At 35.7% G+C, this 14,769-nt stretch overlaps 1 protein-coding gene across 2 annotated transcripts in view; it reads left to right on the forward strand.

The window, feature by feature from the left end:
* Positions 1-14,769, forward strand: part of LOC118199098 (annulin-like) — a 96,464-nt gene that overhangs the window by 57,912 nt on the left and 23,783 nt on the right. For both annotated transcript variants that reach the window (XM_085813080.1, XM_085813079.1), the window contains exons 2-4: positions 4,717-4,935; positions 6,482-6,615; positions 10,192-10,330. In XM_085813080.1, coding sequence (XP_085669206.1) covers positions 4,717-4,935; positions 6,482-6,615; positions 10,192-10,330 — 492 coding nt within the window. The remainder of the gene's footprint in view (positions 1-4,716; positions 4,936-6,481; positions 6,616-10,191; positions 10,331-14,769) is intronic.

The following is a 14,769-nucleotide window of genomic DNA, read 5'->3' on the forward strand; positions in this document are numbered from 1 at the left end:
TTGCATTATATCCCATTAACAGTTATGCTATCAGACTGTTTATCATCCTCACGAATTCATAAGTCTATCATTTCGCAAGACATATGGTTCTTTAATTTGCCTTTCTGGCTTGGCAAATAAGCATTTCTCAGGATGTTACCATTTGATGTGCGATAAGAATAACTTTAAAATTATCAATAAATTTCTGTAAAATATCCAATTGTTCATTTTTATGAATATTTGTACGCTGTTATAAATAATAAAAATTATTTTTAATGCCAGATATTGCGCATTTGATATAAATAAATTGATTTTTACTTACTTATTTTCACATACTATTTTATTATTTATCTATTTCTTAATTCGTATTTCTAGAAAAAAGTATAATTAATTATGCTTTAAATAATGTTTTAATTTCTCCCGTATCATACGTTTTAAGGCGCTCGGTATTTGCGTTTTAAAATAAACATATGTACTTTTCTGTAAACGTAACATTTAAAAACTTTGCTCTTTAAAGTCATATGTGTTAATAAATAAACTATGAGCACATCAGATATTAACAACGGAAGACATACATGGCAACAGCTGCAAAAACAAAGGGTAAAGACAGCTAACTGATCTGTATCTCTATTTGGGTAGAATTTAAGGATGGAACAAAGATTTTACTGTTCATATTGCGAAAAAAAATTGATCAGCCCAAATCTTGTTGTATCTTCCTGTATTTTCGAAATTGTATACAACCTTTCACAGAGCAATTGACTGAAATTTAAAGCTGTCCATTGAAAAAAATTACGCTTACAATCTTTACAGTATGACTATAACTTTACCCATTAGATCTCTTTTTTTTTTCCTTTCTCTTTCTTCATCTTGCTTCCGTATTATTCGTAAAAAAGTATTATTCGTATATTCCGTATTATTCGTATAAAAAGTACATTTTCTTAAAAACCTACAATATGTATTTATGATTGTGTACAGCATGCAGATTAATTGACAATGTTTGTGAAATATTCAGCGTTGGAAACTTAACGAAAAAGTTACATTTAAATGTGCTTCTGCTACAAAATAAGCCACATTTCTTACCTACTTCATTACAGTTACAAATAAAAAGACATTAAAATTGCTTAATATATAATAGTAAGTGTGAAATTAATAAAAAGGCATTACAATTATTTACTTTATTACAGTTACGAATAAAATGCAAAAAATAAACTATATTATGTGCTGAACTGCATTAATTTTTTATAATTATATATGAAAGCGAAATAATTAATAATTTGAATTAATTTTAGACATAAGATAATTTCTTTGCTAAGTTTTAGAACAATTAAAATAAGGGGGAAGACTGTTTGGAATAACAAAAATTTATTTTATTGTTTCAACTGTTGATTGGCTTACACCGTGTTATTTACATAATTGCCACATGACACATTTCCGATTAACTCGGATATTTGGCATTAACCGTATATTCAGTATCGCCCTGTGTTTCCGCTAGTTTCGACTCGGTTCCAAAATCCAAGACGTTGCTTCAAAATAAACAGGAACCGCTGGTAAACATTTAGATATGCAAAAATACTTAATCAGCATCTCTTACGTGCTGATTTATTTACGTGTCACGCATAGAATAAGGCGAAAGCGGACCAATCCTTGGAAATGTAATGGATCAGCTGTCTGGAAGGGGTTAAAAGGCCAAGAGCAGTGGATAACGCACGTGATTTGCGTGACATACCCACGTCATTGTTGGCGGCCGTTTCGTGAAATATGACAAGAGAAACGTGACAGATGAAAATTATTCTCACAGAGATGCGTAGCGCGGTGATTTTATTGAGCGGAATGCGTTCTTAAGCGAAAGGAAATTTATTTATCAGACTAGTATTACAAATTTAAAATTTAGAAAAAACATATCTCACATTTTTCAATTGACAGATGCACACAAAATAGAAAAGGGCAACGTTACAAAATTTTTAAAATCAGAATTTTTAAAGATGTAGTTTTTTGTTCTTGATATAGCATTCTTGAACTAGGCATGCACAACCAAACTGGCTCAAGACGCGAACTTCTTTAATTAGATGCATACATGTCACATATTTATAACAGCAAGTTTGGAGCTAAAAAGGGAAGTGAAGGCTGCCTATTTACAGGGCAGAGAAGCTGAGATGATAGCTAATATGGATACCATATTAAGAATACTGAAATCGTGCTTCTACGACCGTGTTTGTGTTAGTTGACTAAGGTTTTAGTTTGCAAATTTTAACATTATTATTGACTTAATTTTCACTTTTGCCATAACGTAAGAACATGTGGCATGAGCGTTATATAAGAATCTTGAAATGACGCAGTTCAGAAATAGTATTTATTACGCATTTTTTTTTTTTTGGATCAAAAGGGAAAACGGGCACACGAAAAATTAAATTTAAGGAGCTGGTTTCAAATATAAAGTTAGAATTTTATTCCCCCCCACACATACACATCTACAGAATCATTAAAAAAGGACGGACAGTATTTTCCGAGTTGAGTATGTAGTTGTGCGGAATCACCAAAAATTAAAATAGTGTTTATCTGAAACTGTTAAGCATATTGAGATAATTCCAATATGCTTAAACGCTTTGAACTTGATAGATTGAGATAAAGACAGATTGAAAAATCGTAGTGCCTTGTGTTTTTTTAGAAGGAATATCCAGTAGCCTGCTACTCTCGATCCAAGTCGTACTGCCAAAACTAGAAATGGGATGAAGCCTAAATTTTCTCGAAACCGATTGTTGAAATGTCCTATAATCTTCCAAATCTCGAATCTTTCGTATAATAATAACAGTAAAAATAGTAATAATAAGATGTAATGTTTTACTTTGTTTTAGAAGTTATTAATTAAAGCAAGATTTAAAATCTACGTTTAATAATTAAAAAGTATAAGAAAACAATATTAAAATAGATACTATAAACCTGTGTTTAAGACTTACTATTAATTTTCCAAGGAAGGATTTTGAATAACATTCTTTTGAGAGCAGTTCTAGATTTTGTCTCCAGTTGGGCGATTTCTCATAAACTTACTTTCAATCCTTCAAAAAGTAAAGCTATGCTTGTTTCCAGTACGTTTGATGAACAAAATATTGCTTCTTTGATGCTCGATAATTCTCCGTTGGAATTTGTAGAAAATGTTAAGTATCTTGGTGTCATTCTTGACCAAAAAGTAACATGGAAAAAGCACATTGAATTCCTTTCTGCTAAATGTGAAAAAATTATTAATGGCTTTCACCGAATTACCAAAAATACTTTTGGAGTAAGCTACGATGTTAAGAAATTCATGTATAAGCAGTGTATTGTACCTTTCATTTCGTACGGCTGTCGTGCTTGAAGACATGTTCTTGCCAAGAAGGTTAACAAAAGAAATTTAAGAAAGATTCAACGGAGAATTCTTCTTCGTATTATTAGTGGTTATAGAACCTTAAGCTATGAGGCTACTTTTGTTCTTGCAGGAGTTCTGCCTATTGATTTTGAAATTGCATATAAGAATAATATTTTTGAGTCATTGGCAAGTCATGCTTTGGAAGACTGTATTAATGAAATTGTCCCCTTCACTGATCTTCCTCATCCCGCTACTTTAGAACCCATAAATTAATGCGATTATAAAGAGACTGCTGAAATAAGTTTTCATATGGTTTTCTTTACAGATGGCAGCAAGATGAACAACAGGGTTGGCCTTGCATTTGTTCTTTTTGAAGGCCATTCCGAGATTTGTTTTCTTAGACACCGTATACGGAATGAATGTACAGTTTTTCAAGCAGAACTTCTGTGCATTTATCTTGCCGTCAAATGGATCCAGGATCATGGGACAACATCTTCAAAGTACCTTATTTGTTCTGATTCTCTTTCTTCTTTTCAACTTTTCAACAGTATTACCAGCTGCGATAAATTAGTTATCGAAACCCTAGTAACTGTTAGTTCACTTAGAATTAGAGGTATTGATATCTGCTTTGCTTATGTGCGTGCTCATCATGGTTTCTACGGAAATGAAAGAGCTGATTTCTTAGCTAAAGATGCCTTAAATTTACCCATTGATATCAACATTAGCATTCCAAAGAGTTATTGGAAGTCCTTTCATTATAAAAAGCTTTTAGCTATGTGGAATGAGGAATACATTTCATCTTGTAATGCTGAAGTCACCAAAAAGTTCTTTCCTTCTATTTACCATAGACTGAATTCCGAGTCTTTCCTCTCGTTAAATTTTAAAGTGTCTCAGTTTTTATCTGGTCACGGTAAATTTGCAAGTTATCTGTTTCGTTTTAATCTACGATCAAACAATTTATGTGAATGTTCAAAAAGAGTTCCTCAGGATGTGGAACATTTGATTTTCTCGTGCCCTACATTTGATGGCCCTAGATTATGCTTACAGAACGATTTGAAAATGTTCGGAGTGACTTGGCCGGTGAACTTATCTGTTTTCGTGAAGTTCAGACTGCTGTTCTCTGCTTTTGTTCGCTTTATTTATGCATGTAATTTTTAATGTTTATTTATACATGTAACCTTTAATGTTTAACTTACTTCTGTAAGCCCCGTGTTGTACATATGTGGTGCACGGGGAGTCTGTATGTTCTCAAAGGAAAAAAAAATGTTTTTACATTTCCGGTATTGTTTTTGGGTAACTATTTTATATGACTGTATAATCTGAAGTGCAGTTATAAAGCGGTTCATGTTTGTATGTTAACATTATCGTAATAATTTTATTTTTATTTTTATTTTCAGCTAAGGGGGATGAAGACCATGTTCCTTTGATTGTTGAACTTGCAGAATTATGTATATCAACAAATACGGTGAAACATTATACAAGTGCATTTCATCTAGTGAAGAAACTATGCCCACAGCTTATCATTAGAAGAGGATTTCCATTTAAGCTGACTTTAACTCTCAACCGATCATATGATCCCGAAAAAGATGTTCTTTGCTTGGTATTCACTTTAAAAGGTTAGTGTGGTGTTTCTTGCTTGAATCTTTCCGTTTATGCTCCATATCGGTGTCTGCCAAATGCCGGGTTATGACGCGACACTTGGTCACGAAAGCAAAACCCTTGGCCACAGATTAAATAATTTACTAGCCTTTCATATTACAGTAACATGAAACTGTATACTGCAGAAGTGGCCATAGCGTGGCACTCCCTGGCGAGTGATGCGGCTCTTATGTAAATAAAATGTCTGGTTGTCTGAAAAGTCATGACGAATTTTTTCTATGTTCTTCAAAGTTATTTGTTTTTGTGAAGATCGATGAGCAGTCAATAGTATACTGCCCGTTTTGTTCGATAACTGCTTGCTTTCCTTTAATGAGCTTTGTAATTCCTCATTCACAAAAGAACCTAACTTTATCAGCGAAAAGCTCGACAAAATGCTGGTTTACGGCCTCATCTGGATTGATTGTTATACCACGAAAGAAATTTTGAAGAGATGAAAACAAATGAAAGTCTGAGGGCACAAAATCAGGCGAATATGATACTCGTGGCGACACTCTTCATCTAAACTCCAATAAATTTTTTGTCAGGTGATCAAACTTCTTTGTAGTCTCACGTTATCGGAATGGGATGCAGTTTCTATACGATTAATAAACTTAACTAATGAAGTTTCTGGAAGATAGATTCCTTGGAACTGTCCAAGTTGGCTACACACATTCGAATTATTTTGTTGGCTCACTGGCAGGAGCTTGGAAACAAGACCACGCAGAAGTTGATCACCTGATAAAAATTATTGGAGTTTGGATGAAAAGTATTGCCTCGTTTATAATTCTTGTTTTATCTTGTGCTCTAATATTTTCACTTGTTTCACTCTCTTCCAAAATTACTTTCTTGGTATGACATTTAACTCAAATCAGCAACTTATTCTGCTTTTCTTCAAAAATGCTAGGTTCTTTTGTGATTGAAGAATTACGAAGCTCTTTAAAAGAAAGTAAAAAAGTTATGAAACAGAAAGGGCGATATACTGTTTACTGATCATTGTTTTTTATATAACATCGAAAAAATGCGTCTTTGAAGAACATCGAAAAAATGCGTCTTGAATCTTTAGACAACCTAATATACATATGAAATATGATAAACTAAAATTAGTCAGCGTTCAAAAGAAAGTCAGACTGTCATTGAATGATTATTTACAATTCCTCATTATCTATAGAATCAGACTTTTCTACTACTTTTGGAATGAGCACGCTATATTTTAAATATATTTAATGTAATACAGATATTTTTTGACTGTTACTTGACTTAAAAAATTGATAAAATATAGATTTCTATCAGATTTTATTTCTATGAGCTGTAAATGGTTCAATTATTTTTATAATTTATTTTGAGTATCAAATTTTTAGGAAGAAAACCTTTTTATCTTTTATTATTAATTAATTAAACTGAATACTTATTATGATATGGATGTTCTAATTTAATAGAAACTTTATTAACTGCTTTATAAATAGAACCAATGTAATGGATTGTCCTTATTTTTATTTTTTGTTTCATATTTACATTTATTCTCAGATGCAGCTTCTCCTTCATATTCGCAGAAAACGGAAATATTTCTACCTGTTCTATCATGTGAAGAAGGAGAGAAATTGCTTTCAGAATGGAAAGTACGGATTCTGGAAACAAGTGAAAAAGAATTAACATTAGAGGTAGTTTTCTTTTAATTATTTTTGCAGAAATATAATTTAACAGCGAAGGCTGAAGATGCATTGAAGCAGTAAATTAAATTAGTGTAAAGCATTAGTGCAAGTCTGAATTTCAGTGTTAAATAAAAACAAAAATAAAACTTATATTTTCAAAGTAATAAGCTGTATAAAGACATCATCTTATACTAGTGTGTAAAAATTAACCAATAAATTTATTTTTCAACATACAACCACGAAACTTTTTAAAAGGCTCGTAGAGGTTTATATTTATTTTAATAACAAGTTAAACTTCAAACTTTCCTATAAGTCTTCATTACCTATTACTAATTGTCATTGCCAGAATAGTTAAATTTTGTATTGCGCGTGAAGGAATGCAAATTTCTACTTTCAAGAAAGTATTCAAAAGCCGAATTTCCAGTAGGAGAAAAACCGCTACCTATGCCGTAGATACGTTTGGCTTATTGCTGGTTCAAGTGGCTTAATTACATTTATTTGCTGCCACTGGTTTCGAAGGGGTTTAAGTTACGAGATGTTGCTGAGCCCTGTGGGTTAGCTCTATCACTTGTTAGTATGTTCAAATTTTAGTTTCATTATCTGACTTTCAGTTACTGCCGAAGCAGAGGCGAAGTTTGTTAGCGTCGAGTTGACGCATTGTAAATTTTAAAGTGAGTTTTGCGATCAGTACAGTTAAAGGCAAATAAATTAGTATCAAAGTGATGCGTATGCAAATATCAGTACGATGACGTCACATGATATGTCGGGACATGCAAAACTCGTGGAGACAGCGCGTGCACTGCAAGGCATCAAAAGAAGAAGAAAGGAAAGCGTTTTCTAGGTCTTCATCTGCAAGTGAAAGTGAGATTGTACGTGCAATGCGACTACAAGAATACATGACGCCTTTACACGTGGCAGAATGATTAGCAAACTTGAGGAGGGGTGTAGTTTTACACCTATCGCCCAGGAGTTTGGAATAGACAATCCAAACGATAGGTATAGCTGGAAAGGTTAAGAAAGGCAGGTGGTAGTTGCCCAATGAAAACAACGGTAACTAATGACAGATGTATCGCCCTGCAGACGAAAAGAAATGGAAACCAGATAGCGGGCAACACTACTCAGCAGTTCTGCGTGGCAACATTACTGGCAACCGGACAACAGGTGTCCCAGTTTACCATGCCCAGATGATTTCATAAAGGTGGCCTAATCGCCTGCCATCCTAAATGCTGCATAACATTGACAGCAATCTATTGGTGGCACTGTTTATAGTGGTGTAGAGAATACAGACACTGGATACCTATCATCAATGGAACCTCTAAGTTTAGTGGTGAACTTAGGGACGACCCAAGCAAGTTCATAAGGTCTATTTTTAGACAAAGTGGATCGGGCTGTATTCTTCTCATTTGTACGTTATCAATGGAGTCACTTCATCTTTACTGATGAGAGTCGTTTCAGTGTGATAACGCCAGTTGATATGTATGGAGGTAGAGACGTGCTTTTATCCCGCTAACATCAGGGAAAGAGACCATTGGCATAGTCCTGGTATGTCTGTATGGGGACGCATTATGATGAACAGACGGTCGGAGTTCCACTTTTTCAACAGAGGTTCACTTTACGAAAATCGTTACTGTAATGAAGTTATCCTCCCCCACGTGCGTCGTTTCCGGGGTGCCATTGGTCCCGACTTTGTTTTTATGGACGATCATGCACAGCCACACAGGACTCATGCTGTTGAGGAACTCCTGGAAAGTGAAGATATCTTCAGAATGGATTGGAAAACTTGCTCTCCTGAATTAAATTCCATTGAACATGTGTGGGATAGTTTAGGGAGACGCCTGGCGACACGATCGTACCTTCCCGGAGAACAGCAGACAAACTAAACAGATGCTCCTTGAAGAAGAGAATTTCTTACACCATGAACTTTTAGACATTGCTGAGTATTCACAAACGATGCAACACAGCCACAGTAGTTAGGCCACACAGCCACAAAGTCATAGCCCATACTAAGGCTTTTTGGTTTGTAGCGTTGCGCGCCTCCAACTTGCACGCAACCAAGAGGTGACTGTTGAAACTGGATAAAAGACAGAGTCTCGTTAAGGATTTAAGTCCCTTTTTATTCAACGTAATAAATTACAAGTACGTGCTCTTGACGCTCACAAACTACGCCAACTCGGCGGTCAAATAAAAATAATAACCTGAAAAGAAACTAAAGACAAGACTCTAACTACGAGGCTCTCTAAAAGTAACTAACCTCACCGCGTTTTACAATACCGCTGCTAATTCAGCAAACTTGAAGATCACGTTGAACGATTAACAATACTTCCAGGCAAGCACACAGGCCGAAACGCGGGGTTCTTCAATTTCTGGCTAACTACCTCCGCGCTCGTGAAGTAAGAACAGCACACCTCGAACTCGTTTCCTTCCTATTTAACTCAGAATACTTCCGCTGATAATTTGAATCCTTGCGCGTTCTACTAAAATTTACATACTCTGGCATTGGCCGTTCCAGGGGAAAGTAAGGCTTGACAGGAAAGGTAGTTTAAATTTAAAATAAATGTTAGTTAAAATAAATATAAACCCTACGGGTTTATTGTCCTACCTATTGGTCAGACAATGATTTTGTGCCAACTCGGTATTCTGTCATTAAAGCCCTTTTCTATTCGTTCTGCACTGTTTGCGTCCTATTCATTTTTTTTTTTTTTTTCTACTATAATTTCCTCATCCTCTAAGTTCTATATTTTCCCTCTGTATTATGAATTTCATGTCTCTCAGTTGGTTTTCGTGGAACTACGGCTAAAGTCAGAAAATTTGCCTAAATTTTGCTCACTAGCGTAGTTACTGATTATGTGTGCAACAAGTCTTGCAGACATATGCTGTACGGTTCAGTTTTGTTTAATATGGTCTTTTCATTATCATTAAATGATAACTGAGGTTATCATGTCATTTTTGTCATGAACGATCTATCACAAAATATCTAAAACTGAAAGTAATATAATGTGTTTTTAATCTATAATAGGAACTCTGTTTTAAATTTCTAATAATGATATTCTTTCATTTACTGGGAAGTTCTAACTTTCGAAAACTGTCTGAAGATATTCGTATTTTTTTTTAAATTATTCAAATTTCAGGAAATTTTTAGAATTTAATTTTAGGTAAGTATAATTCTTTATGAATATTTTCTCATACAGAAAAATCAGCTTTTTCATAATGCTGATATTTTGTGAACATTTTTTCTTAATGCGGAGAGAAATATTAAAACATACATTTCTTAAGCAGTAATTATAATATTGTTTAAAGTAATAGCTTTTAAACTTGACTATGAAAACAGTCTAGACTGTATTTGACTATGAAAATATTGACAGATACAAGATAGTATGGACCTTTAGGAACTGTGAAAGATTAAATTCTAAACATTGATAAAGTTGAGAATAATAATTTATAGATGAATATATAATGTAATAAATTCTATTTTTCGGTGCTTTCGATATAGGCATGTTTCATTTTATAATGTTTTACATCTTATGCTTTGCGGAAAAGCATATAAATACTGTTTATTTTACATAATAAGATTCTTGTATATGTTAGGTAACACCAGCACCAAATGCTATAATTGGAGAATGGATTCTTGAAATTGATTCAAGATCAAAAGATAACAAAAATGCTGCAGATTTCCGCTACAAATCAAAGAATCCTATTATTATTTTATTCAATCCATGGTGCGAAAGTAAGTATTTATGATTTCTGTTTTTATTCTGAGGAAGGAATCAAAAAGCAATGATATGTAAAAGAAAAGCTTTAATTTGTAACAAAATATTTAGTAAAAGACTTTATTATTTACATCTGCTTAATCCGTAATCAATTACTACAGTAAAAATTCCGAAATTTGGAATCGTCAAAATTTCCGAGATTCTCAGATTTTAGATCATCAGTTTAAATCCAGTGAATCAAAATTTAGACATGGTAACATTCAGATTTTACTTATTGTTTAGGTCAGTTACTAGAAGAATAATGACCTCCCTAAGACATATAGGGCCAACGCCAGAGTAGAGGCAATCGGTGTGTCTACATTGGGTGTCTTGGAGGCGACAAAAAGTTTAGAATTTAGAGCAGCACCAAGCATAAAAAATTAGGAAAAAATTTTACAAGGTAACCAAAAACGTTTTTCCTGTTTCTGATATGACATTGGAAGAGTGAACCCCAATATAAAAATAGTCGCCAAACCTGGCGATAAAGTGGTTAGGATGGGATTCCGGACATTGACCAAAAGTATAAAAGCGCGTTGCACGTTCAGTCGAGGTTGCTTTTGACCGCGTCTGGCATTCAGGGCTAATCTTTAAGCTAATTCATCTCGGTTTCCACAGAAATCTGATACTCATTATCAAGTCCTTCCTTGAAAATAGAACTTGCACCGTTGGAGTTGGAAATGCAACTTCATGTGTCAAAAATATTTACGCAGGTCAATTTTAGGCTCAAGGGTCAATTTTAGGCCCGCTTTTTTACATCATCTATACCAACGATTTCCCTTGCTTTTCCGAGGATATAAATGTTCTCGCAGCTAGATACGCTGATGATACAGCGATAGCCACCAAGTCTCTAAACACAGAGTATGCCTTGTCAAGAATTCAGGCGAAAATCCCTGCTATTGAGGGGCGGTGCAGTCGCTGAAAAACGTGCATTCAGCCAGAAAAGTCCAAGATTCTACTCATTCGAAATCGCAGACAGAGGAAACGGGTCAGAACTGAGGTTAAACTTTTTGGCAAAATCATCCCTACAGTTGATAAAGCTAATTACCTGGGAGTTACCCTTAACAAGAACTACAATTGGAAGGATCATATGCTTAGAGTAAGCGGAAAAGCACACGGGATCATTTTCAGGCTTTTTCCTCTCCTAAAGAATGAAAACATCACCCTCAGACTGAAAAAGAGGATTTATGAAACTGTAATCCGACCCATTCTCACGTATGCTTCCCCAGCCTTGGCAAACTACAAAGCAAACGAAATTAGCAAACTCCAAGTGCTTCAAAATAAGGTGCTAAGAATCATCACAAAAGCTCCTTACTATGTTCGGAATAGGACTCTCCACTCCGACTGGAAAATAGATACTATTCAGGACTACCTCAGCAGAATAAACAACTTTTTTAATAATATTATCAATGTGAATCCCGCTAATTTCACGGACATTCTTATCTACGAAATCTGGCTGAAGACAAAAACCTCCGCCCATTTGCCGCCCACCTCTTGAGTTCAGAATTCTAAGTTCCAGTTTTCTGGTTTTCAAGCAGCATCGATCGGGGTTAGTTTCTGGGAGGGTGACCTCCCACGTGACTGGCTCCGACGAATGAACAGTTAGTATTCGGGCTATCCTACACAGGTCATCCGAAGTTTCTTTCTCCGGCCCCTGCTTGGCGGATTCCATCCAAGATGTAGCAGTACAGGAGCAAAGTGCTTCTTTTTCTCTCTCCAGCACACTTCTACCTCCACGAGAGAAAATTTCTTTCAGGTTTCTACTCTGTCAGGCCCCACATGGGATCACATCAGGAACTGGCAAGAGCAGGACTTTAATTTCCTGCTGAAAGCCAGTATAACCGCAAAGTTCCAAAGTCGAGGTCACTTCACGGGAGGGTAACCCCCACGTGACTGCCTCCGACCAATCGTCTATGAACTACATTCATTTAGACAGTTTGAACTCTTAAATTTCTCGTGAAAATATCCTAGTGTGCCATTCTTACTGCTCAAATACCTTAATGTCGGGTTTTTAATTAATAATCATAACGATTTATTATCTGATTCTCAATGTAAATATCTGAATCTATTAATCTGTAGACTGTTTAGTGGGTGTATACTCACGTGACGGTTTGCAGCTAGCAAGAATAATTTTACAACTTCACAGCTCGAACTGCTTTCTTCAGATGCTACTTCGAAATTATTTACAATAATAAGTACACTAAGTACTTCACCAGCTTCGCCTATTTATGCGGGGAGGTATTTCCCATGTTTTAATTATTTACCAAGCCCCACGGACAATTTCCCATGATAGGCAGTAAAAGTTGAACTAAAGGTTGCTATTACCAATACCATTAGATTACTTCAAACATAACTCACACAGTCACTGATTGAAGTGAGCGCGTCAAAGGCGCTCGTTCGGAGTTGTTTGCTGTATGATTTTAACGTGGGAATCAAGTCTCCGAATTTGCCAGACTTTGAGGATGATGCCGTTAACGATTGAACCGCTAAGAAATGGTTCCAGAAGTACAAATCAGGGTATATGTTTCTTAGTGATGCAACATCCAGCGATGGGCCACGACGATGAGGCCCTGAGAGCAGCATAGAGAGTGACAGTAGTCAAACATGTGGTAAGCTTGCCGCACACTTTCGGGTATCTGATGAAACGATCAGATCGCATTTGCACCGCATAGGAAAGGCATACAAGTGGGTACCCCACTCACTGTTAGATGCAAACAAGCAACAGCGTGTTGCTGCCTGTTTGTCATTCCTTACTCGGCACCGCAATGCATCCATATTTGATTGAGTAATCACTAGCGATGACAAGTGAGTCCACTATGACACACCCAGGCGTTCCAGACATTGGTTGTCACCACGGGACCCTGTGCCTCACACTTAGAGACCATCTCTCCACCCACGCATGATCATGCTCTGTTTCTGGTGGACTAGTCACCAAGTGGTGCATTATAAGCTCCTGCCAGTGGGCCAAACCATCATAGCAGGCCAGTTGGAACAGCAGCAGTTGAAACGTGTGCATCAGAAACGGATGCATAAAAAGCCAGTATTGGTCAATCGTAAAGGTGTAATCCTCCTCCATGACAATGCGAGGCTGCATGTGGCTCGGGAGGACAGGAACACCATCCAGCGATTGGGCTGGGAGACACTAACCCAGACCTTACGCGAAAGGCCCTCACGGACTTATTTGCGTTCAAAACTCCTGAGTTTTACCGCGATGGCGCAGCTAGCCACTCGTTTGGAAAAGTTATTGGATGCCGATCTTTATTGTCTAAAACGGCAAGCATTTTTTAGGTTACCTTTTCGAATTTAGAAGAGGAATCAAGCATCAAAATTTTTGAAAAATTTTTAGAATTTAGAAGAGGAACTGGGCAGTAGATTTTAGGAGCAGCAAAAGATTTTGGATTTATGGAGATACCGAGTAGCAGAATTTAAGAAGTCGCGGAGAATGCATTAGACAGCAGTAGCCTCGGCCATGTTTCCCTCACAGGCAATTACTCATCGGCCGCGCTTTGTCCTCTTGACAAACATCATCAATTAATATATTGTTAAATGCTACGGTGCAACTTCCTAGCCAGCAGGTGTTTTAAAGTGGCATGCAGGAATTTGTGCAAGTCCGATTGCCTGAGCTGAAGAAAAATTGCATTTACAGCCCACCTGCTACCTTTTGTTATTATTTTCTCTATTCCTAGATTTTATAAGGGGGGATTTTTTATCACTGTATTTTTTATTTATTTGGCTGGTGCTCCAGTGGTCCGGGTATTAGATCATTCCGTGTATTGTACGTTCAGATTTCGGACTTATTACAGCATTAATTTGTTTACAATATTTTTCATCATTGAAAGATTTAAGTAAATAATTTTATTAGTTGTAGATATAGAATAATAGTCTCTGTATTTAGAAAACTTACTACATTTTGAGCTCAGTTCTTAATGTTTTTTCATATGACATGAGTAGACTACAGATGCAAGCATGTATATATAGGGTGGGGAGGATAAAGAGCGGTACGAATATGCAGAATCTTCATTCAATGAAAAATAAATATAAGAATACAGTTTTAAAAATATGCATGTACTTATTAAAATGATGTTGAAGAAGTTGAGTGAGTGAAGTGTATAAAACACTCGACAAAAATATTTGCGGTTTAAATTTCAAATAACAGTCGCAATTCAGCACGACTGAGAGGTTCAGCTAGTAGGCAAATGTAGTTATGACTGTGATGCAACATATATATATATATTATGGCATTGATTATTATCAACATTTAGGATTTATTGGTTTATCTCTGGGCTAAGCTATCAAGAAAATTCACTAACGAGTTTTGAAAATTTATGAATAAATTACAATGCACTGATAACTTGAAAATTCGGTGCTTTTCCGTTAACGAGGCTCCGATCATCAAATTGTGTGGCAAATGGCCAAATGT

The sequence above is a fragment of the Stegodyphus dumicola genome, chromosome 3, assembly GCF_044657685.1.
Source record: "Stegodyphus dumicola isolate Sdum_Otavi_A_Nest chromosome 3, ASM4465768v1".
NCBI lineage: Eukaryota > Metazoa > Arthropoda > Arachnida > Araneae > Eresidae > Stegodyphus > Stegodyphus dumicola.